Here is a 20,967-nt window from a genome sequence, read left to right on the forward strand (position 1 = left end):
CTCAGTATGTTCCTGAGAACGAAGAACAAAGTGAACTTTATGTTCTTACTCTCCTCTTTCTTTCTCTAGAATGAAATATTAATTCATAGAACATTCAACAGTTGTTCTTTATCTGAATATTTGGGCATCTTGACTGATCCATGGATAGAGAACTGATCTCTTCCGTGGCGCTGAGATGGATCTCCAGGGACCAGGGGTATGGTCCCACGTGTTTCTCCATTCTTCGAGGACCACGGAGAATCAATATTCCGAAAAACCATTGGATAGCTAGGGATTAGGTTACTAGGCGGTTATGTATCTGTAACTCTTCAGTTCCCGGCTTCAACGCCATGGTACAGAGTAGTATCCTATGAGACAGAGATATGCATCAATGGTTCAGCCGAAATGTATTCTATTTACATCAAAGCTTCTCCAACAGAATCTTCGCACCACTGCTGGCCGGATCCGCCTTCTTGTGGCCTTCACCAGAGGACTTCTGATCTGCCGCCGCAACCTTCTCCAGGGTCTTCCGATTCTTCTTCAACGTCTTCAGCAACTGACTCTTCTCCGCAAAGTCCCCCGACTCAACCAGCGCAACAATCACAAACGACTGCGGTCCGGCGGCCCACGACATCACATCGTCTTGGATCTTGCTGTAGAAGAGCGCATCGAACCCTAGAGGCGGATCGACCTTGTCAATCTTCTTCTCCTGCTGATTATAGCGCCCTCCCTGCACGAGCGCCTTCAGCATGCGACCCACATAGGGAGAGTCTTTGACCTCCGTCTTGGACTTGCCTGCTTCGGCCACGGCCGTCAAAGCCGCCGTCTTGTCCCCATCTGCATCAAACAGGACCTCGGTCATGAACTGGCAACCGAAACTGGTTTCCATTAGGGCCTCTGCGCGAGCGGCGATGAACTGGAGCAGGGTCGGGCTCGCGGCGCGGATCAGTTCTTGCCGCCGGATCGACGGCTCTTTCTTGGACGTCTGTGACCGGATCTCGAGAACTTCCTTGAGAATTTCTTGATCCGGGGCCGGAAGCAGCCATTTAGCCTTATGGGCGAACAGATACAGAACGGGAATGCGCGCCGTCAGGTCGGTGACCTGGGACAGGAGCTCATCATAGCGCGCCGTTTCTTCCGCGTCCTGGTTGAGCAGTTCCCCCAAGACCGTCTTGGCAGTGAGTTTCGTGTCGTCAATGACCTCAAACGCCGTCACAAGAATCATATGTCCATGCGTATCGCCAGCAATCATCTTGATCGTGTCGCGGTAGAAGCGTAGGAGCACTTTCCGGTCCTTAGCCGTGGAGTGAGCCAGGCATAGACACATCAACCGGGCCCCCGATTTTGTGAAGGCCATGTTCTTGGCCAAATCCCCTTCCTCGTCGCCTTTGATCAGCTCGATGAACTCACTATCCTCGGTGCTCCCGGGCTTGATGTTGAGGAAGTATTGCAGCATAGCATCATGCAGCATTGTAAATCCGGTGGTCTTCTTCTGCACGAGCTGATTGATGGTCCCAAGCAGGTGGCGCATGATGGGACCGCGCTTCTCCGGGTGCTGTTTGAGAATTTCCGACAACTCAGCCGACACGCCAGAGTTGTGATCCTTGAATATCGAGAATTCCGGGCCGTACCACTCCCGCAGAATGTTCGCCCGTTGCTCCTTCGTCGCGACGGTACGATAGATGTCATCCAAAATCCACGAGGCTTCCGGGTGTCGCATCAGACGTCTTACATGCCCATAGAACTCCGGGATGATCATATCTCGGATTTCTTCGTCGCCGTGTACCAACATTTTGCCCAGGAGAAATTTGGCGTAGCGGCTCTCTGCCAGATTTCTGTACTTTCCCTGGAGTTCATGTGCGATCTGTTTCCGCTGTTCGTTGGTGGCATACTTCAACGCCGTCTGAATTGTTCGAACAGCATCGTGCTTGAAGACAAAGTCGCTGATCCGACCGGTGACGATTTCGTAGAGTTCCTGCACCAACTGTTTGCGTTCCTCCCGCGGAACTTTTGTTTTCCGGCGCAGTCGTTCCCATATTTGCTTTGCTCGAGCAATGAGATCTGCATTTGGCTTTGCCGCTTTGCGTTCCTGCGTGATCGCCTTTTGTTTTGCATGAATTTCTCGAGATGAGGGTTCTAGAAGAGAAGCGCGTCCGTCAGCTGCCGTCTACAATGAGAGTGAAGCAGAGTAACTGACTCTTCTCTTTCTTGATAACTCCATTGGACTTGGCAGAGTGCTTTTTTCCATCCGCCGTGTCGTCTGACTTCTCCCCCTCCCTTTCACTGTCGCTCTGCTCGACGCTCTCGTCGGCACTCTCTTCCTCAATTTCGTCGCTGTCCTCTCTGCTACTGTCCTCCACGGACATATCATCTGCGTCGTAAAGGTCCCCCATGTCAATGACGATGTCCAGGTCGAAATCCTCTTCTTGAATGATCGAGTCGTCGCCCTTACCTTGTTGACGCTTCTTTAATGACTTGAGTGCCTTGCGCGCCTCATCATCTTTTCTCTTCTTGTTCATCAACCGTGCCTTCTTTGCATTTCCTCCGTTCTGAAATGACGGTTGCGTGTTTTTCCTCTTCAGCTTCCCCGGGTCATCTGCGGCGGATTTAACCTTGGTCCGCTTTCCATTGCGGTCGTCCCCCGATTCCAGGGAACGCTTGATTCCGGGCATCGTTGGCAATGAACCAGAACGTCTGTGAGTTTGCGATTCAGAACCAAGATTCGGCCCTGGTGTTTTTATGTCGGTGGCAGCCGATTTTGCAAATATTTTTTCTGCCGGCGGAGCTCGGCTTGTCGGGGTAAAAGCAGAGGGCGGTGAGTTGGCTAGCTTGCCACGTGATCATAGAGAGCGCGCCTATCTCGGGTTTTCAGACTGGTGACGCGCGGCTGTCGCGCGCATGCCCTGAAACGAACCGAGCCTTGCCGTTTTGGGCTAAAGTGGTAGACCCAAGGTACATGTAGAACATCAGCGCGGGGTCCATAGGTTTCAGTTGCAGCAGAGGGAGAGCAAAGGAATTGTTGAGCAGCAGCTCCCTACAGACAAATGAAGCAGGCCTTGATTCGTTGAAGTGCACATGAAGCTTAAACTGATAAAGGAGCAGAACTTCACCTCTGGAACGCAGACCCTGGGGAAGCCATGGCTTTTACTGACTCCGTCAGTTTGCTACTTGAAACACCGTTTGTGGAAAAACTCTCTGTGTTTGTTTTTCTGAATCGGAGCTCGCGTGTCCATCATGTTGGCAAGGTCGTATCAGAGGGCTGGAGAGGCATTCTACTCATTTCCAGTGTAGGGGCCGCAGTCGTGGGCGGAAATAGGCAGGAGCCTTCTTGGTTTGGAGCTTCGAAAGTGCCAACGGTTGTTTTCAGGGCATCGGCCTTGTAAAATGGGCAGCGACAGGTGCACTTTGGATGCGTTCATGCGCCTTGCTTCCGAGATGCCAAATCCAACAAACCATTGGCATTTGGTGACGGCCACCGCAGGGACTGCGACGTTCCTTTCTCTGCCAGCGATTTCCTTCATTTCGGATATAACCTTGGGGCTGGTGTACGAAAATGACGAAGGTCGCCCTTTTGCCAGCAATCTGATTGTCAGAGAGACAGGCAGTTTCATGATACGGTGATATCCAACCCGTCGATTCCTCCGGTCGAACTCCCGGTAGGGAGCGGTCGACGACGTTACCCTTGCTCGCAGTTTCGGCGTTCGATTTGGAGCCGTTCTCTGATGAGCAGCACGCACCCGACGTGAGTTGCCCTGTGATTTGGTTTAGAGCACGGGTCAGAGAGGTTTGGCAGGACTCGCAGGATTGCAGGGATTTCACGGAGCGGCTGTATGAGCCGCATTTCGACATTGAATTGGATGAAGATACATTTCCCTACGACCTCCACTGTGTATTTCAAGTAGGTCGTCGTTGGGATAGCAGACCCCTACCTAGCGTGGGAGACACAGATGGTGTTGTTGGATTTATGATCGGCGCTCATGAACGAGGAGGCCGGTTATCACCGCTGATGGCTATCATAAAAGTGAGGCACCACCGAGGACGTTTTAGGCGTAGAGTATGAGGAGACGGAGTCAGAAAAAAATCAGGCTGGCCATTGACAGAGTAGCATGATGGACACCAAAGGACGGTTAGAAGCAGTCAATAAGCCTGTAGCATGCAGAGGAACGTCTTCGGCTGTGTTCATTTACTCAAAAGAACAAGATTGTGACCGACAAAGCAGGAAGATGACTTAGCTACTGTTCCTTGAGATTGTATGGTGGCACCTTTTCGTGGCGAGTCTTCGAGCGGAATCCCTGAGAGACGAACAGTATGACGGTAGGGGCAGCGGCATCCCCATATCGGAATAGTATAGTCGAGTTTATGGTCCCGCAGGGATCGCGATCGGCGGGCGTAGGTTATTGAATTATGGCAGGTTATGCAGCATGTCACATGTAACAGAGGAAATAGATGCCGACAGTAAGACTGATGTCAATTTCTCTGAGTCTGCTTGCCCATCTATGTGGGTGGGAGTGACCTTAACTTATGTACATCGTTTAGACAAACAAAATACCAGAGACAAAGGAATGACGAACAACAAAGTGAGAAAGATACCCAAAGAGTGACTGCGATTCATCAGATAATCAACATGCGTACTGTACTTCAAGTGAAGGTAGGACGGCGAGATGTCGCTCAGGCCATGACTTTGAGAGTCAACTGAAAGTACTAGCGACTTACCTAGCAAGCTGCCGTTCTTCGCGTACGTATCAAATAGGAAGACTATTCTGTTGAGACAAGCAAGGAACGGACGGATGAAACTTGGTAATCACTATGAAGGAGGAAGTACACGTCTCCTTTGAACATTCATTTACATACCAACGTAGACATGGACAAGTTTGAGGGCGTCAGATCAGAAGAAAAGTGACTTGACCACCGACCTTAACTGCCGTACCTCTGGTATGGGCCTTGATCGGATTTCAGGGTCGTTACTATGCACACTCATGAAAGATAATCGAAGGGAGGCAGTATCTGAGACGAATCTCTTGAACAAAATGATCCGCCATGGAAGCAGCCGTGCAGCAGACCTCTGAAAGGAGCAACAGTTTGCTCACTGTTGATGTTTGTTGGAAGAAGGACGTTGTGAAACGTCTTGCTTCTTCCAGAATTCTCAAAGGGACGAGGAGTCTAACACGAAGGCGGACGTCGCCATTTGCTCCAAGTTGTCCAGGTACGAATTGACAATCGCAAACAGCAGTGCACATGGTGGAACGGAGTGCGTTGGTCTGTCGCAAGACTCATAAAGTACGCTGGTAGGCTACTAGAAGACACTTTAGAGGGTTCCACTGTATCAAGTACCTAGTTTATGTAGACCGATTTATATTGACAGAAATAGTACCTATGAGGTACATTAGGTAGGTCACATTGACGGAACGTCGCCAGGGAAGCCAAACCTGGCTATCAAGAGGCCATCTAGGTTGGCTACTAGGTAATCGAAGCGCAAGAGAATGTACTCCGTACTCCGTACGGAATATGACGTAGTTATACAAGAGAAGGAATCAATGACTTGCTTTGGAGGCCATAGGCAGGACGGAACTGACAGAAGGCCGGGTGTACAAGTAGAGCGAAATGTTCGTGACCTTGTTGGTTTAGTCAGCGTGCACGTGATGTAGGGTTAGCTTGGAACTAGGGTTAGCCCTAGTCCCACAGACAGGTTCATGTTCAGATCGCCAGAGATGCACTCCTTTGGTCTCTCTGGCGGTTCCTTTGTGAGTTGTAACTATACGGAGTACGGAGTACATAAGGTAGGTACCTTAGGTACCTGGTACTAACCTAAGCACGGAGTAGCCTCTCAGGTTTATTAACCTGATGCCGCACCTCCACACCCTGAGGATGGTTTATTCGCTTTCAGTTCGGAGCAGTTCCACCTGGTCATCAGCATCAGATTCGTAATGATAATTTGAAGCTAGAGGTACGTAGCTACGGAGCTTCCTAGTGTGAAAAAGGTAGCGAACTTCCGGAGAACAAATCAAGTAATAATGGCAGGGGAAGCAATAAAAAAAATAAAAAAGCAGTTGTGCAGTGTATGGGGCCAGTTCCCCTGGACGGGTAGGTGTCATCTGGCGCCGCCATCACAGAGTAGAGGGTTCCTTGCAGAATCGCTTCCCTGGGGTGTACCCTCCATGACTTAGGGCAGCACAACAATCGTGGTTACCCAACGAGTTGTAACTGCCACTCCATGATTCGAACCAGGCACCTTTCCCTCTGGTATTACAGCCGGGTCCCCGGGGCCTCGCCACTACCCTCCCACTCGACTATCCATGACAGATTTAAGTCAATCATCCCTAGTTACATACAAGAGTCCGAACCCGACCAATTCAAATAAGATGCCTTTCTAGCCCTAACCTACCCGAAATGGGAATGCTTGGTTGCCGTGCACATCATCGTTCTCTGTTTGCTCTTTGCAGCTCAAATGATCTTTACTACACAAACCTTGCTTGCTGAACTTCGCAATAGACTCCTCTGTCAACCGTACGGCTTCTGGCAGGGCATCTTCAAAGATGACGAGTATCTTCGATTCTCACGTCCTTCACGCTCATGACAATGCGTAAGTCAACACCGGGTGCTTGATCTGACTGAGAAACGCGACACTAACGCGGAGAAGAGAGGAAAAAATTGACATTGTGGAAGCCCATTCAAATCAGACCCACAAAAGGCATGATATCGTGGGCTCATTGCCTCTGGAGCTTCTGCTCCAGATCGTCGAGTATGTCGATCCGGCCGACGTTGTTCGATACCAGCGAGTGCGCATTGCCCACTCCTCAACGTCTCAAGTCATGCGCGTTTTGACAAGGTGCCCATGTCACAGGTTTCAAAACGATGGCGCTCTATTTTCTCGTGCGATGCAATCACCAGGGTTGTTATGCGCCAAACGCTTGCGTTCCTGAGCATGGAGAGCACAGATGTAGCTTCCGCCGACGTGGCGACCTATTTCCGATGGCGACATGGTTTGCAGTGTGGTCGTCCCGTCAAGAAAATTTTTCTCCCATGGTCACGTAGAGAATCGATCATGCCTGCTGACTTTGTGTACCATTCTCGACGCTTGTTTTATCGAAGTTTATACGGTTACGAGATTGAGATGCTAGACCTCGAGACGGGACGGAGATCGACTTGGGTGGAAGAAGACGCACAACATGAAGGATTATTTCGGCTTCTAGCGTCCGATTGCTATGCTGTCACCTTCGGGGACAATGGGTATGAGGATACGATACTGTCCTCATCGTCGTCGTCTAACATGTGTTCGCAGAGATTTGACAGCATGGGACATCCACACGTCACAGCACTATGAGGAGAGACTTCCTAGGACATTTTGGCAGACTTCCATGGAGAAGGACAAAGTAGTCGCAGTTAACGCTCTATCCTCATCAATCCACCCCATCTACATTTGGGATTTGGGCGCACATTGCATCCGGGAAATAGGCAGCTTCTCCAACAACCTGTGGCTGTGGCACGTTGACGCGGATAAGAACATTCTGGTGACATTCGAATTCGACTGGGGCACAGATCCGGTGGAGGTGCAGCAGACCAAGTGGGCGCTGACCGGGCGGCTGCTCGACAGGAAACACTTCCACCTCTCCTTGTCAGGTCATCGTGTGGAAAAGAGATTTGTCCGTCCATTGCTAGTTTCCGGCAATCTCACCTATGGCAACATTACGGTAAAACGCATGATCACTACCAGAGGTGCAAATTTCACGATGGACCTCATGTACGACTACGCCATTGACAAATTAAGCGTTCGGTGGAACGACTGCGCTCAGCCAATTATGGACTATTCTGACTCACCTTTTTATGCCATGCTCACCCCTCATATTGCCTACTTCTGGGACAACTGTTGCAGGCGGCTCGAGATCTTCAACGCGGACAACCAGACCACAACCACGCATCCTCACCAATTGGATGTCCGAGAGCTCAATGTTCACCGATGGTTTTACTTCCCGCTCCCTGGAAACCAGAGCGAAGGAATGATGGATGATGATCCTTTGTTGCTACCCTTCGGTGACCGTGAGGTTTTCGGGCTGGCTGGCACTGACGGGATTCAGCTGTGGTTCTTCAATCCCGACTTCACCCCCGACATTCCGGGTGCGGAGCCTTTTTCTGGAATGGACGACGATACATTCAGATGCTCGTCTCCAGGACATCTAGAACGGGGCCTGTCCCAACCTTCATCGTGTCAACCCCGCCCCCACCACACTCCGGAGACGGACTTTTCTAGCTCTCTGTGATAATGCTTCGCGACGAAGACAATGGCATACGGATGAGAGTGACATGTGCTAGTAGTCAGGGCACTCAGGGGCTTAATAATGTGGACACATTATCCTGGGCTCAAACTTATAAGGGAAAAAGGGACGGGAATGGATTTTGCGAGAGAAACGGAATTGAACGTTCGAAAGGATACTAGTACTAGTAGGCCTAGTTGTTTTCCTTGCAAATCAACATATGATTTATCCACTCCAGAACAGAATTGATTGTTCCTTGACTGCGAGTAGTAATGTAAGCTATTCATTGCGGGGTTCAAGGCAAGTCAACTGTGCTCATGGATGGAAGAGAAGGGTTCAGTTCTGGCAAGGATCGATCGTCTGAGCCTGGCGAGAAAACCGACACATTCGACTTGTTCCTTCATTTCATGTAGTACCTACTCGTATATTCAGTCCTTTCCTTGATGAAAGTCTCCCCCATACTTGTAGGTCACCTAGGTTAAAATGGTTAAGGTGTTTATCGTCACCGCTGGCGACCAATAGCCTAGATCTGTTGAATTATGGCAGGTTATGTAGCATGTCACAAGTATCAGAAGAGTTGGATGCCAACGGTAAGGCTAATATCAATTTTCACTGAGTCTACTTACCCATCCATGTGGGTGGGAGTGACCTCAATTTATGCACATCATCTGACAAACGAAATGCAAGAGACAAAGGAATGACAAACAACAGAGTGAGAAAGGTATAGAACTCAAAGAGTGACTGCGATTCATCAGATAATCAACAAGATCATTAGGGTTAGGGTTATACCTAGGTATTAGGTTGATCTGTGTCCAGGTGAAGTTCTCAACCAAGTACGGAGTACGGAGTACTCGAACTCGTACTCCGTACATCGGCCACACAACACCTGAACTCTAACCTTAGGAAGAGCTAAATTTTCATCTTTGGATACTCACGCTCGTTTCGATGGATACGTGCATACGTGATACTTAGGCCTACTCGATTTACGATGGAAAACGCGAGACGAATCGGGACGAAGATCTCATGCGATTCTGGATCAGCTCCGAAGAGAGGAATGGCCGAGCATTTCGGAAACGCGCTTGGTTAGTCACAATACGAAGACAGGACTATGATATCGTCGGCGCTTTGTCCCTCGAGCTTCTGCTTGAGATTGTCCAGTAGTATCTAAGTCCGGCAGACGTTGTCCGAAACCAGAGGGTGCGCATTGCTTTGTGTCCCTCGATGTTCAATACCTAACATTTCATGGTTTGGTTGACTAGGTTTCCAAACGATGGTGGTCTGTTTTCTCGTCCGACACAGTCACGAAGTTTGTTCTGCGCAAAATGCTTGCGAGCCTCGACCTAAAGGGCGAAGATGTACAAGGAACTGCTGCCGACGCGGTAACCTATTTCCGATGGAGACATGGTTTACTGTGCGGTCAGCCCGTGAAGAAGATTTTTCTCCCATGGCCAGACGGCATATCATGCGGCGAAGTGTTTGATTACCGTTCGCGACGGCTGGCCTATGAGAATTTCGATGAGGACGGATTTCGAGACAGGACAGAAGTTTAGTTGGACCATTGAAGAAGCAGGGGATCATGAAGCCCGCGACCTTCTCGTGTCTGAAAGCTATGTTATTGGCACAGAGGGCACAGAGAACGGGTATACGCTCGGATCGCGTCAAAGAAATCAACAGCTTCTTCGACTTCTAGTTGTGACACATGAATGCGGATAAGGTCATTCTGGTGATATTCGAGATCAACTGGGGACACAGATCCGCCGCCGGCGATCAGGCAGACAGTGTGGACGTTGGCCGGGTATCTACTCGATGAGAAACAATTCCACCTGTCGCTGTCGCGTCATCGTGTGGGCAAGTATCTTGTGCGACATTATCGACAAGCTCAGCGTCCGATGGAACGACTACACCCAGCCCCTTAACAACATCAACGACTCAGTTTTTTACGCCTTTCCACTCCCGATATCGTCTACCACTGGGATAGAGAGATTTGCGGCTGGAGATCTTCAATGCCCTCAACCAAGCCACAACTACATATGCGCCTGTACCAATTGCACCTCGAAGAGATATTTGTTCATGAGGAAATGGAGATTATTCAGCTTCTCTCTTCGCAATATCAGGCAATTTACTGCGCACCACCTTACTCACCCCGTCTCGATGACCTTGAGGTCTTCGCTTCAGAGAGTGACGTCGGCATCCCAGTGATGGCTCTTCCAATTTTTACACCTCCGGGCTCCGAAGTCGTACCTTCACTGACTCTACAATCTAGTAGATACAGCAACTGCCTCCGTTCCTTTTTCAAGTATCCGGCTTGTTTGCTAGATACGAATGAGGAAGTGTACCGTTTTCGAATGTAGCTGGTTCTAGTAGTTCCAGTTAGTGATAACATTGTGGCTATGTATACACATGAGCGCACGGATAGGTATTTTTTTAGGCGGATCCACATCACTTTCCAGGAGGGTTGCGAGAACGGAGTAGTACTGGCTTTACCGCAGGCCTCAATTCGACCCTCGCAGTGCTCGCACTCTATTCCTCAGGGAAGGGGTGTACCCTCTGTACGGAGTACTGTTGGCACTGTTGCCTAATTCGGTTCTTCAGTCCCTCCCCTGCGGAGGGGTCCTTGAGAGTGGAAAATCTCTGTAATCTTGCGTTCGTTACGTACCCAGGTTATACCATGGAAGTTATTCAAGAGCATCACTTTTCCGGGGACAAATTGACGTCAATGGTGATGAAATCGTAGGCTAGACATGCTCAATCGCTAACCTGATGGTACGAGCTGCACTCGGGTACCTCCCTCTGCTCCCTGTCTATCCTCTTCATGTTTCCTGGAAGCACCAAGGGGGAACAAACCAAATAAACTCTCCTTGAAGATCCTTTCCGCGGGCCGCTCGTCCAGCCCGCTGCATGATGTTGCACAAGCTCGACGCAAGGCCCCAATTGACCACCTGTTCAATGTCCGGACTGTCAATCTCCAGACCCATGGCATCGGTTACAACAATGATCCGATGCACCGAATCAGGCTTGCGGAATTCGGCGCAGATTCTCTTACGGTCAGCTTCGGCCATCTGACCATGATAGCCGACGAAAACATTGTAGGCTTGGTTGCGTGGGATGCCGGACCACTCCCTCAGGCGCTGGAGGATTTGTGCGCCGCGTGCGATGTCATCGACGTACACAAGGGTCTTCGTTATGTTGCCATCTTCCCCGGGCTGGACAAGAAATTTCAAATCGATGAATGTTTTGCCCGGGTGTCGCATCGGCTGAGAGTTGAAGAAAATCTCAGGGCGATCTATTGATGTGCGTTTGACTCGCACGTCATCTCTGAACCCCAGATGTTCCTTCGCTGACTTCAAGGTTTCTGGGTCCAAGGTTGCGGACGTCGCGAACCATGGAATGCGCCCTCTGGTCGAAGCTCGGATGCGAAGTCGATGGAGCTCACGATACGACTCTTTGAAGTCGCCCCAATGGTCAACAGCGTGTGCCTCATCAACCGCAATCAACACCAGTCGATTACGGAATCCAGGTTGTTCAATATCTCTGTGAAACTATTCTTGAGTAGAATCTCAGGACTGACAATTATGTGCGTGTATTTGCAGGCTTTGATCTCATCCCGTAATCTCCGAGTGTTTGTTTCTCTACTCACAATACAGGCTTTGCAGCCTTCAAGACGATTGATGCGGGATACCTGATCATCCTTGAGAGCAAGCAAAGGCATGATCCGCAGTGCAATGCCGCCATTTTCGTGAAGAAGAGGGAGAGACTGGAAGATCAAACTCTTCCCGAAACCCGTTTTTGCAGCAAGGATTAAATCCTTCTTTTCAAGCAGATGCCGGATACAGTCGACCTCTATGGGCTCAAAGCCGAAATTTTCTCGAATCTTGTCGATAATCTTGGCCGGCTCCGGCACAGAGCGTTGACGAGACCAAACGCTATGATCCGGCCTTGGTGGCTGTGTCCTTGACGTCGAAATATTCATCTTTCGTTCACCCCGCAATGATGCGTATGCGGCCGATGATCCGGATCGAGTCGATTCTTTCCTGCTTGACATCAGCCCACTAGCGGGATAGGCTGACCGCGTAAATAGTCACGTGACTCAGAATGGTGCGCAAAAAGAAAAGTCTTGGAGCTGAGAGCATCCAGTTGATGATGTATGTACGAAGTACTCCTTACTAACCTATGCCAGTTGGTAGGTTAACCTGCCAGAGGGACGATGGGCCACGACGAGACACCGAGCCAACCAATCGCCAGTTTGTCGGGGGCTCGGGGAGGAGAAACTTTCGGACGGGACAGGGCTGCCGATCCGTTGATCCAAACCCTCAAAAATGATGTGTCCGTAGTAGGTACCTGTGAGGAAAACACATGCTCCAGTAGTCGGTTTGCCTGCCATCCCCGTACGGCCTTAATCAAAGTACTACTTAGCAGTACCTAAAGTTCTGCCAGTCCTGTCTTCCTTGCATGAAGCTGATTGCTTTCAATCCCGGCGATGAATACGTCCGTTGACGACGCAGTTTCTGTAACGGCAACTTCGAGAGTACCAGGATTGGTCTCTCCCACTCGTCACGACACGTATGTCAACATCAGAAGCTTGACCTGACGAGATGACGCTAACCACCGTGCAGAGAGAAAAGGCGTGGCATTGTGGAAGTGCGGATGGAGCAAACACAATGCAAACATTATGATATTCCGGGCTCCTTGCCTCTCGAGCTCCTGCTTCAGATCGTCGAGTATCTGGATCCAGCAGACGTTGTCCGAAGTCAGAGGGCGTGCATTGCCCACTTATCAGTGCTTCAAAGTGTCTAATTTTCCCTGCTTGGGTCTTCCTAGGTCTCTAAACGATGGCGGTCCATCTTCTCGTCCAGTGCAATCACCAGGTTTGTCTTGCACCAAACCCTCGAGCTCCTGAATATAGAGAGCACAGATGTACAAGGAGCTGCCGCCAGTGCGATAGATTATTTCCGATGGCGACATGCTTTACAGAATGCTCGGCCTGTCAAGAAGGTATTTTTCCCATGGCCAGAAACGTTAAATGTATTTTTCATCGCAGCGCTTTCGATCTGTTACTGTTCGCGACGACTTTTCTATCACGTTCCGGGCTCGAACAAAGTAGAAATGTTGGATCTCGAGACTGGAAAGATATCGATTTTTGCCGACGAAGACGCCGATGGTGATGAACATTGGGAGCTCTACGCGTCTGATCGCTATCTTGTCGTTATCGCGGATGTCAGGTATGAGAGCGCGGTTCTCTGACTTGTTGGCGTTGTCTAACAGTAGTAGGGGTGGCAAATATTTGACCGCATGGGATCTCCACACATCACAGCGTTGCGTGTCAGGAAAGCTCCCTAATCCCTTCTTCTCGATCTATCTCCAGAAGGACAAAGTGGTCATGGTTTGCCATGATTTCAGTCCACGTCGGCGCGTTTACATTCGGGATCTAAATCGGGTCGCACCCGCAAAATAGGCAGTTTCTCAAATCTGGAATTTTGGCACGTGGACGCGGATGAGAACATACTGGTGACGTTCGAAATTGACTGGGACACACATCCGCCGGAGGTGCGGCAGACCAAGTGGGCGTTGACTGACGGCTGCTGGACCGTCCAAAACACTTTCGCCTCTCCTTGTCAGGCCATCGTGTGAGCAGGAAAAGTCTCGAGTCATTTGATGATCCTGGAATTCACACCTATGGCCATAGGACAATGAAACGCCTTATTGTCAAACCCAGTAAACATCTCACAATGGACCTCATCTACGACCACTCCGTCGACGAGCTGAGCATTCGATGGAACAATTGAGTTCAGCCCATTATCGACGATCGATACGTACCTTGTTGCGCTTTTCTAACCCCTCACATTGTCTATCATTGGAACTTCCTTCAGAGGCGACTTGAGATTTTCAACGCCAGCAACCAGACCACAACTATGCATCCGTACAACTTGCATGCCCGAGAGTCCTCTGTTCGCTGGTGGTTTGAAAACAATCCGCTCCCCAAATCCTGGAAACAAGTTTATAATGGGGACATCGAACAATACTTTCTGCCCTTAGGGAGCCATGAGGTCTTCGGCATGGCCAGCGACGACGGCGTTCAGCTGTGGTTCTTCAATCCAACCTTTGCCCCCGATCTTCCGGGGGTGGAGCCTTTTCGAGCAATGGAAGAGCGTGGATGAAATGACGGCGTGTAGCCCAAACAAATGCTTACATCCCCAGCAGTCTATCAAGGCAACTTAAGGCCCCAACTCTTTGGGGATCACCACCCGCATGGAGACTTTCTGCTCCTCACGTCATGGCCGCCTGTTCTGCACGAAGCTAATCGAGACGCAAAGACGAGAATCACCAGCACCCTGCGACAATCACGGACCACGGACCACGGGCGTGAAGATTAGTACTAGTTCAAGCGGTTCCAATGCTCTGTCTCATGACAGTGCTAGGAAGCTCAATCGCGAAAATGTATTCTTAAAAACGAACATCCTTGCAGGCAATCCGATGTGGCCGGTAGAGCGAACTACTTCCATTCTCCCTCTCCCGCATAGCAGGTACAATCACACACCACATCAACGGTCAAGCAATAGTACGAGACAAGTTGAAATAATATTAGACAACAGCACCGCGTTTTCTAAAAGAGGCGTTTGCAAATCCGGTCGGAAGCAACTCCTAGGTAGGCTAAAAGTTAGGGTACTGTAGCAATGGCTCCAAGACCTATAATGACCTACCAACAGTATTAGGTTAACAATGGTTTGACCAGGGTGCAGTTTGAACTTGAACCTAGTCCTGTCCATGCGGACTGTCATAGGATTGCTATAAAGCTCACTCAATTCAGCCGTCAAGGCGGCCAGACTCGTCGTCCGTCTTTCAAAGAAGAGGTGTGCACATTACTTCACCTGAAATTCAGGTCACAATGTGCCAATTGCCCAACATGCCATACATAGATCTAGCAAAACAGTCTTCCCCTGAGCGGAGTTGATTAAAGAACCACTGCTTCGATTGCGGCAATGGATTCTTCCGTCAGCCATGCAACCCCTGAAACGGTGTCTGCCGAAATCGCAGAAGTTATTGATTCTCGACCTTCTCGCGCTCGTCACTACGCGTAAGAGACCTGATAAACTACTCGATCAGACATTTGGGAGAAGATAGTTTGCAAGGCTAACAGCAGCACAGACTGCTTTCCATTCTACTGAAATCAACTACGAAGAGAGGAATGGTGGAATGTGATGGCGCGATTCGAGCAAGTTCGATCCAAGAACTATGACATTGTGGGCTCTTTGCCTCTTGAGATCGTGCTTTAGATCGCAAGATATCTAGACCAGGCGGTCGTTGTCCGAAGCCAAAAGGGTGCGCATTACCCGCGCTCCCTGTCGCTCAAAAGAATCATATATTCGACTGAGCCTGTCCTAGGTTTCAAAACGATGGTGGTCCATTTTATCGTCCGATGCAATCACCAAGTGCGCTTTGCGACAAACGCTCGCGCGTTTCTGGATATTGAGGGCATGGTAGATTTGGCTACTGCCGACGCAGAAACCTATTTCCGATGGCGGCATCGTTTGCCGCGTGGTTGGGGTCGTCAAGAAAGTATTCTTGCCATGGCCAGAAGGACATGGCCCGCGGTGGTTTCTTACCATTCACGAGCTGTTCTATTTCGCGGAGAACGTTCGTGAAGTCAAGATGTTGGACCTGCAGACTGGGAAGAGATCAGATTTGAGCGAGAGAGAAGCAACAGAGCCCAATAACGAGGTCGAAGAAGTACGAGACTATCTTAAGCATGAGGAGTTCCTCGCATCCGATCGCTATGTTTTTAAGATGACAGAAATGATCGGAAAGTCTTCCACATTGGAGGTGTGAGGACAGGTCATCTCGTCTTTGCCGGCGTCATCTGATGGTAGGGCTCGCAGGAAGCTGACCGCGTGGATACACACATCGCAGCGATAGGCATCAAGAGAGTATCCTCTTTTTTTTTTTTTTTTTTCGAACCAAATGCATCTATCACATAATGGTCAAGATGGTCATTGCTGATATGAAAGATGTATCAATTGCCGTCGTTTATGACATGCGAATGATAAACACCTTCGATCTGTGGTTATGGCACCCAGATCGAAATGGGACCATTCTGGTGGCGTTCGAAATCGACTGGGACATTCATCCGCCGGACGTGCAGCAGGCTAAGTGGGCATTGACCGGACAACTATTTGACAGGACACATTCTTCCCTATCGGTGCGAGGCAATCTTTACGTGACAATGTTCATCTCGGAGCCTCGGAAGTTCTTCGGCGGAAAAGTCGAGGGGCACCGAATGTGGCTGTGGGGATTTCCTAACTGGGTTTCGTGTGGCTGAGTTCTGGCATTGGCCCAATGATAACCATGTTAATTTGGGTTGAATGTGTGACGATCAGGAACGGAAGGAACCCATCAATGCCGGGTATACCGATATCACGAGGGAAAGCTCATCGCCACGAGTCCTTCGCCCTATCCCCTCGCTATCTACTTCGTAGATTCTTGATTTCTCCTGTCTGCTGCAATTGTGTCCAATTGTCCCTATTCACCCGCCATTGGGTAGCCCATAATGCCTCCCTTTCGCAGTCTTCTCAGTCGCAAACCCCCCACTCAACCAGATGACCCCAATGCCGGGTTTGAGAATGCCCTCCGCAACGAGAATGTGCAACCTCGTCCGTCCCAGGACAGCCAGCCAAGCGGGCCGCTTGGCTTTCGCAGAAGCCGAGAAGAAGCCCCCAATGAGTACAAGTTGAGCGGTAGGCTTTGCAGGCGTTCAAGACATGCCCCTCCTCTGGCCGCCGCTAATAGGACTATGATCTCCCAGTGGTCAATGACAGCGGTGTGTATCTGCCAGTAAGTTGGACGTGGATGTCACTGAGCTCTGGCACAAAGGAGCAAAAGGTGAACTGACAAGGCTTGCTTCCTCCGGGCAGCCGTCGCCGCCTCCGGATGAAAAGCAGAGTTTCTGGCGTAGATACCCCAGATCCTCATCATCTTCCAATCACAGAAGTCTAGTTGATGAAAATGAACCTTTTTCGATATCTCGGGAATCGTTTGATTCCTATCGACGATCTTTTGTGCGCATACCTAGTAACAAACATGGTCAATTCCATTCCAGACTAATCTTGGGATAGGACATCTCAGCAAAGTCTCCAGTTCCTCAGTACGATCAACTCCCGCCGCGGCCCTCGCTAGATTCTCGCCTCTCACGGCAGAACTTCCATTCTGTTCTTGATAGTCAAAAGCCTGAGAAAGTCCAATCGACGGATGAGGAGCCTTTCGAGGACATTGGCTTGGCTGACGAACATATCAAGCCGAAGAAAAAAGGCCTTTTCGCACGTTTCGGAGAGAACTTCTCTGACTCGCCAACATCCAGCGGCGGCAGTCGTTTGCCGTCAGCGTCCCAGCTGGGGTTCCGTCTTCCAGGACGCAAGAGAACTCCAAGTGGCCAGGGAGCTGAACTGAGCAACATCAAACGGGAATCATCCACGGCAGAGGCGTGATGGGGCTTATCAGCTGTTCGAATTCTGAATTACTACAAATATCATTATGATCATCATTTCTCTCCGGTTGGCCGGATGATGCCATCCGTTCTGTCCCCCTGTGTTCGTTCGAACGTACATAGGTGTTCACGATTGTCAGGAGATACCCTTGCAGTTGGGCGCACTGGGCTAGGGTTGCAGTCCAGTTTCTGAGTTCTGTTCTTCAAGCGCCTTTGGCCTGAGTGAGAGGATCTTAGATAGCTCGAGCGCTGAAGTATTATCATTATCATTTCTTGAATATGGAAGGAGACGTGCTCGTCTCTGAAATAGGAAGGACCACGTCGTCGAAAAATTCAGGCAAGAGCTGTCCTCGACGATTTCAATCTCTCTACTTTCTCCTCGTCACTCGCCGAATGCACTCGGCTCTCTGCTAGAAATTATCTGTCTGTCGCATATGAACGTTGGTTGCTATCGCGCAGGATAAGAGCTAAGCGCGGCGCTTCAGAATGGGGTGGTTTTGGACTCGCTGGCAACCATGGGAGAAGATGGTCTTCGTATGTGAAAGTTCCTTTGGACGCCGAAGGCTCAGTCTGACGCTCGAGCATTGAATAGGTCCTAGGATGCACTATCGTACGTCCGTTCCTGCTCTGAAGTAGCATCGACGCGTGAATATTAAACACCCATAGATCCTTGTCATGCTCATCGGCCTGGCTGTCTCTTGGTTCAACCGATGGAAAGTGCGTCTGTACGCCCGTGCCAAGGGTGAAGAAGCGGAGCGCGCCCGCAACATGTGGCGGCAGTATTTCACCATGGATGATGTACCATTCGGTGCTCGAGCTCTCGAAAGTGACTACCAAACGGATAGTGTGTATACACCCAGCATCAACTCGCCGCGTCGTGTTTTGACTCCAAATGTCACCGACTCGCCGGAAATGAGCAGATCTTCGACTCCTCTGCCGCCAGGGGTTTTGCATACTTCATCTCAGCCCGTGCACGGCTCCCCGCTTGCAAATGACAACACTCCTTGGAGGACGACTAGCAGGAACTGATTTGCTGTCCTCTTGCTCATCGTCAACACCGCAGCATATTGACGAGCAGTGTGCGGTCGGTTCGAGACCAAACCTTCTGTGTGTCGTATGGCTTCTTTTCATATAGCACTGGAAGGGATGCGTTGTTCTTGTCTTGTTGACCATCATTACTTTGTAACCTTGGCCTACGAGCGACCAATATCCATCAGCAAGTATGGCAATTGACAACGCATGTGGCAGCGTCTCGCCAGTGGCCAGTTATTCTTCCTATCATACAGAAGGCATTGTAAATACAACGACCTTACTTATTCTTCTGGATCGCTCATTGCAGTTCATGTCTTCTTCAACCTGCCAATTCGAACAATAATAATGATCGCGCTCGAGTAGAGTATGTTGTGCGATGGGTATCATCGGACACATGATTGGCTACGCAAAAGCGCGAATTGCCACCACGTGACTTCGCGACAACGTTGTTGGGCCGAAACGCGTCAAGCACTTTCTGTTGACAATTGACAACAATAGGACAAAGCAGCGATCAAAGCCGACATCCCAGGCTCAACGAGTGTCGTCATTCTCCGCACTCAATACTTATTCAGACTGGAATTAAGGCCCCCTAAAGATCGAGTCCTTCTGAGCATACAGACCGACCGCGTGATTTGTCGACGCGTCCCCGAAGTACAAAGCCCTCCGTGTCGAACGTCGGTTCAAACGAATTCTCCAATTCCTTAGGCACGATCAATCATAACAGACCACAATGGCTGTAGATACGGAGCATCAGAATGAATACGATGAGAGCAGCCTTCCTGGCCCAGGTGCCCCGACTCCCATTACCGCCCTTGAGGTGAGGTGCCAGAGCTTCTTGGGAGCGACGGGGACAGGAATGACTGATGCTGAACGCGGTCGCAGGGCGTTGCCGGGCTCACGGCACGAGATATCAAGCTGATCATTGATGGAGGCTTCCATACAGTGGAAGCTGTCGCATACACGTAAGCCAATCTCAAGTTAACGCGCTCGAGATATGAAATCGTGCTGACGAGTCTAGACCAAAGCGTGTGCTCGAACAAATCAAGGGCATTTCGGAGCAGAAGGCTGCCAAGATTCTCGCTGAAGGTGGGTCTTTCACCATCAATAGATCCAATGTCATCCGGATATTGTTGACAAGGCTGTTTGTGAAGCGTCGAAGCTAGTACCGATGGGTTTCACCACTGCAACGGAGATGCACGCACGTCGCAGCGAACTCATATCCATTACCACCGGCTCTAAACAACTAGACACGCTATTGGCGGGTGGTATTGAGACAGGATCCATTACGGAGATATTTGGGGAATTTCGGACTGGGAAAAGCCAACTATGCCACACACTTGCCGTGACATGTCAACTTCCGTTCGATATGGGTGGAGGCGAAGGCAAATGTCTTTATATCGACACTGAGGGCACATTTCGGCCGGTGAGGTTGTTGGCCGTTGCGCAACGATATGGGCTCAACGGCGAGGAGGTCCTGGATAATGTCGCCTACGCTCGTGCCTATAACTCCGACCATCAACTCCAATTGCTCAATCAAGCGTCCCAGATGATGTGCGAAACTCGCTTCTCTCTGCTCATCGTCGACTCAGCGACTGCTCTGTACCGAACGGACTTCAACGGACGTGGTGAACTTTCTAGCCGTCAGACTCATCTTGCCAAGTTCCTCCGAACTTTGCAGCGATTGGCCGATGAGTTTGGGATTGCGGTAGTCATCACCAACCAGGTTGTCTCTCAGGTGGATGGCGGTCCCAGTTCCATGTTCAATCCGGACCCGAAGAAACCGATCGGGGGGAATATCATTGCTCACGCCAGTACTACTCGGCTCAGCTTGAAGAAGGGTCGTGGGGAGACGCGGATCTGCAAGATTTACGATAGTCCATGCCTTCCCGAGAGTGACTGTCTTTTCGCGATCAGGGAGGATGGAATTGGTGACCCGAGCCCCAAAGACTTGGAGGGTGAATAGACAATCGTGCAGTTTAGAAGCGGACGGAAGCGCTTTGTTTTCGATGGGATTCCCTGATTTGTCATTATACATAGTATTACGCATTGCACCGGCGCCATGACTGATGAGACTTCAGTGTTATCATAGTGTTGATGGTAATTTAACCTAGCTTGTTTATGCTGGATCCGATGCTTTGACGAATCTCAGATAGGATTTTTCAGATGATTAATAGTCTCGATGCATTGCCATGGGACTCATTGGAGTGTTTTCACGATAGACTACAGGTACTA

At 50.1% G+C, this 20,967-nt stretch overlaps 7 protein-coding genes across 7 annotated transcripts; 5 read left to right on the forward strand and 2 right to left on the reverse strand.

Moving 5' to 3' along the window:
• Positions 1 to 400: 400 nt before the first annotated feature.
• VTN31DRAFT_6271 (uncharacterized protein) lies at positions 401 to 2,651 on the reverse strand (the record flags this gene model as incomplete). Its single annotated transcript, XM_069406863.1, has 2 exons — positions 401 to 2,115; positions 2,177 to 2,651. 2 exons carry the CDS (start codon positions 2,649 to 2,651, stop codon positions 401 to 403), a joined length of 2,190 nt encoding a protein of 729 aa, XP_069259353.1.
• A 3,861-nt stretch (positions 2,652 to 6,512) lies between these two features.
• On the forward strand, positions 6,513 to 8,234 carry VTN31DRAFT_6272 (uncharacterized protein; the record flags this gene model as incomplete). Its single annotated transcript, XM_069406864.1, has 4 exons — positions 6,513 to 6,559; positions 6,668 to 6,805; positions 6,868 to 7,206; positions 7,259 to 8,234. The coding sequence occupies 4 exons, from the start codon at positions 6,513 to 6,515 to the stop codon at positions 8,232 to 8,234; spliced, it is 1,500 nt and encodes a 499-aa protein (XP_069259354.1).
• Positions 8,235 to 12,705: 4,471 nt separating this feature from the next.
• On the forward strand, positions 12,706 to 13,022 carry VTN31DRAFT_6273 (uncharacterized protein; the record flags this gene model as incomplete). The annotated part of the gene is made up of 2 exons (XM_069406865.1): positions 12,706 to 12,788; positions 12,842 to 13,022. 2 exons carry the CDS (start codon positions 12,706 to 12,708, stop codon positions 13,020 to 13,022), a joined length of 264 nt encoding a protein of 87 aa, XP_069259355.1.
• Positions 13,023 to 13,331: 309 nt separating this feature from the next.
• On the forward strand, positions 13,332 to 13,680 carry VTN31DRAFT_6274 (uncharacterized protein; the record flags this gene model as incomplete). The annotated part of the gene is made up of 2 exons (XM_069406866.1): positions 13,332 to 13,447; positions 13,497 to 13,680. 2 exons carry the CDS (start codon positions 13,332 to 13,334, stop codon positions 13,678 to 13,680), a joined length of 300 nt encoding a protein of 99 aa, XP_069259356.1.
• Positions 13,681 to 16,770: 3,090 nt separating this feature from the next.
• On the forward strand, positions 16,771 to 17,704 carry VTN31DRAFT_6275 (uncharacterized protein; the record flags this gene model as incomplete). Its single annotated transcript, XM_069406867.1, has 4 exons — positions 16,771 to 16,957; positions 17,026 to 17,054; positions 17,135 to 17,278; positions 17,336 to 17,704. The coding sequence occupies 4 exons, from the start codon at positions 16,771 to 16,773 to the stop codon at positions 17,702 to 17,704; spliced, it is 729 nt and encodes a 242-aa protein (XP_069259357.1).
• A 416-nt stretch (positions 17,705 to 18,120) lies between these two features.
• On the reverse strand, positions 18,121 to 18,657 carry VTN31DRAFT_6276 (uncharacterized protein; the record flags this gene model as incomplete). Its single annotated transcript, XM_069406868.1, has 1 exon — positions 18,121 to 18,657. One exon carries the CDS (start codon positions 18,655 to 18,657, stop codon positions 18,121 to 18,123), a length of 537 nt encoding a protein of 178 aa, XP_069259358.1.
• Positions 18,658 to 19,465: 808 nt separating this feature from the next.
• On the forward strand, positions 19,466 to 20,698 carry VTN31DRAFT_6277 (uncharacterized protein; the record flags this gene model as incomplete). Its single annotated transcript, XM_069406869.1, has 4 exons — positions 19,466 to 19,552; positions 19,618 to 19,697; positions 19,754 to 19,821; positions 19,887 to 20,698. The coding sequence occupies 4 exons, from the start codon at positions 19,466 to 19,468 to the stop codon at positions 20,696 to 20,698; spliced, it is 1,047 nt and encodes a 348-aa protein (XP_069259359.1).
• Positions 20,699 to 20,967: the final 269 nt, after the last annotated feature.

This window comes from Thermomyces dupontii, assembly GCF_041956625.1.
Source record: "Thermomyces dupontii strain NRRL 2155 unplaced genomic scaffold VTN31scaffold_6, whole genome shotgun sequence".
In the NCBI taxonomy this organism is placed as follows: Eukaryota; Fungi; Ascomycota; class Eurotiomycetes; order Eurotiales; family Trichocomaceae; genus Thermomyces; species Thermomyces dupontii.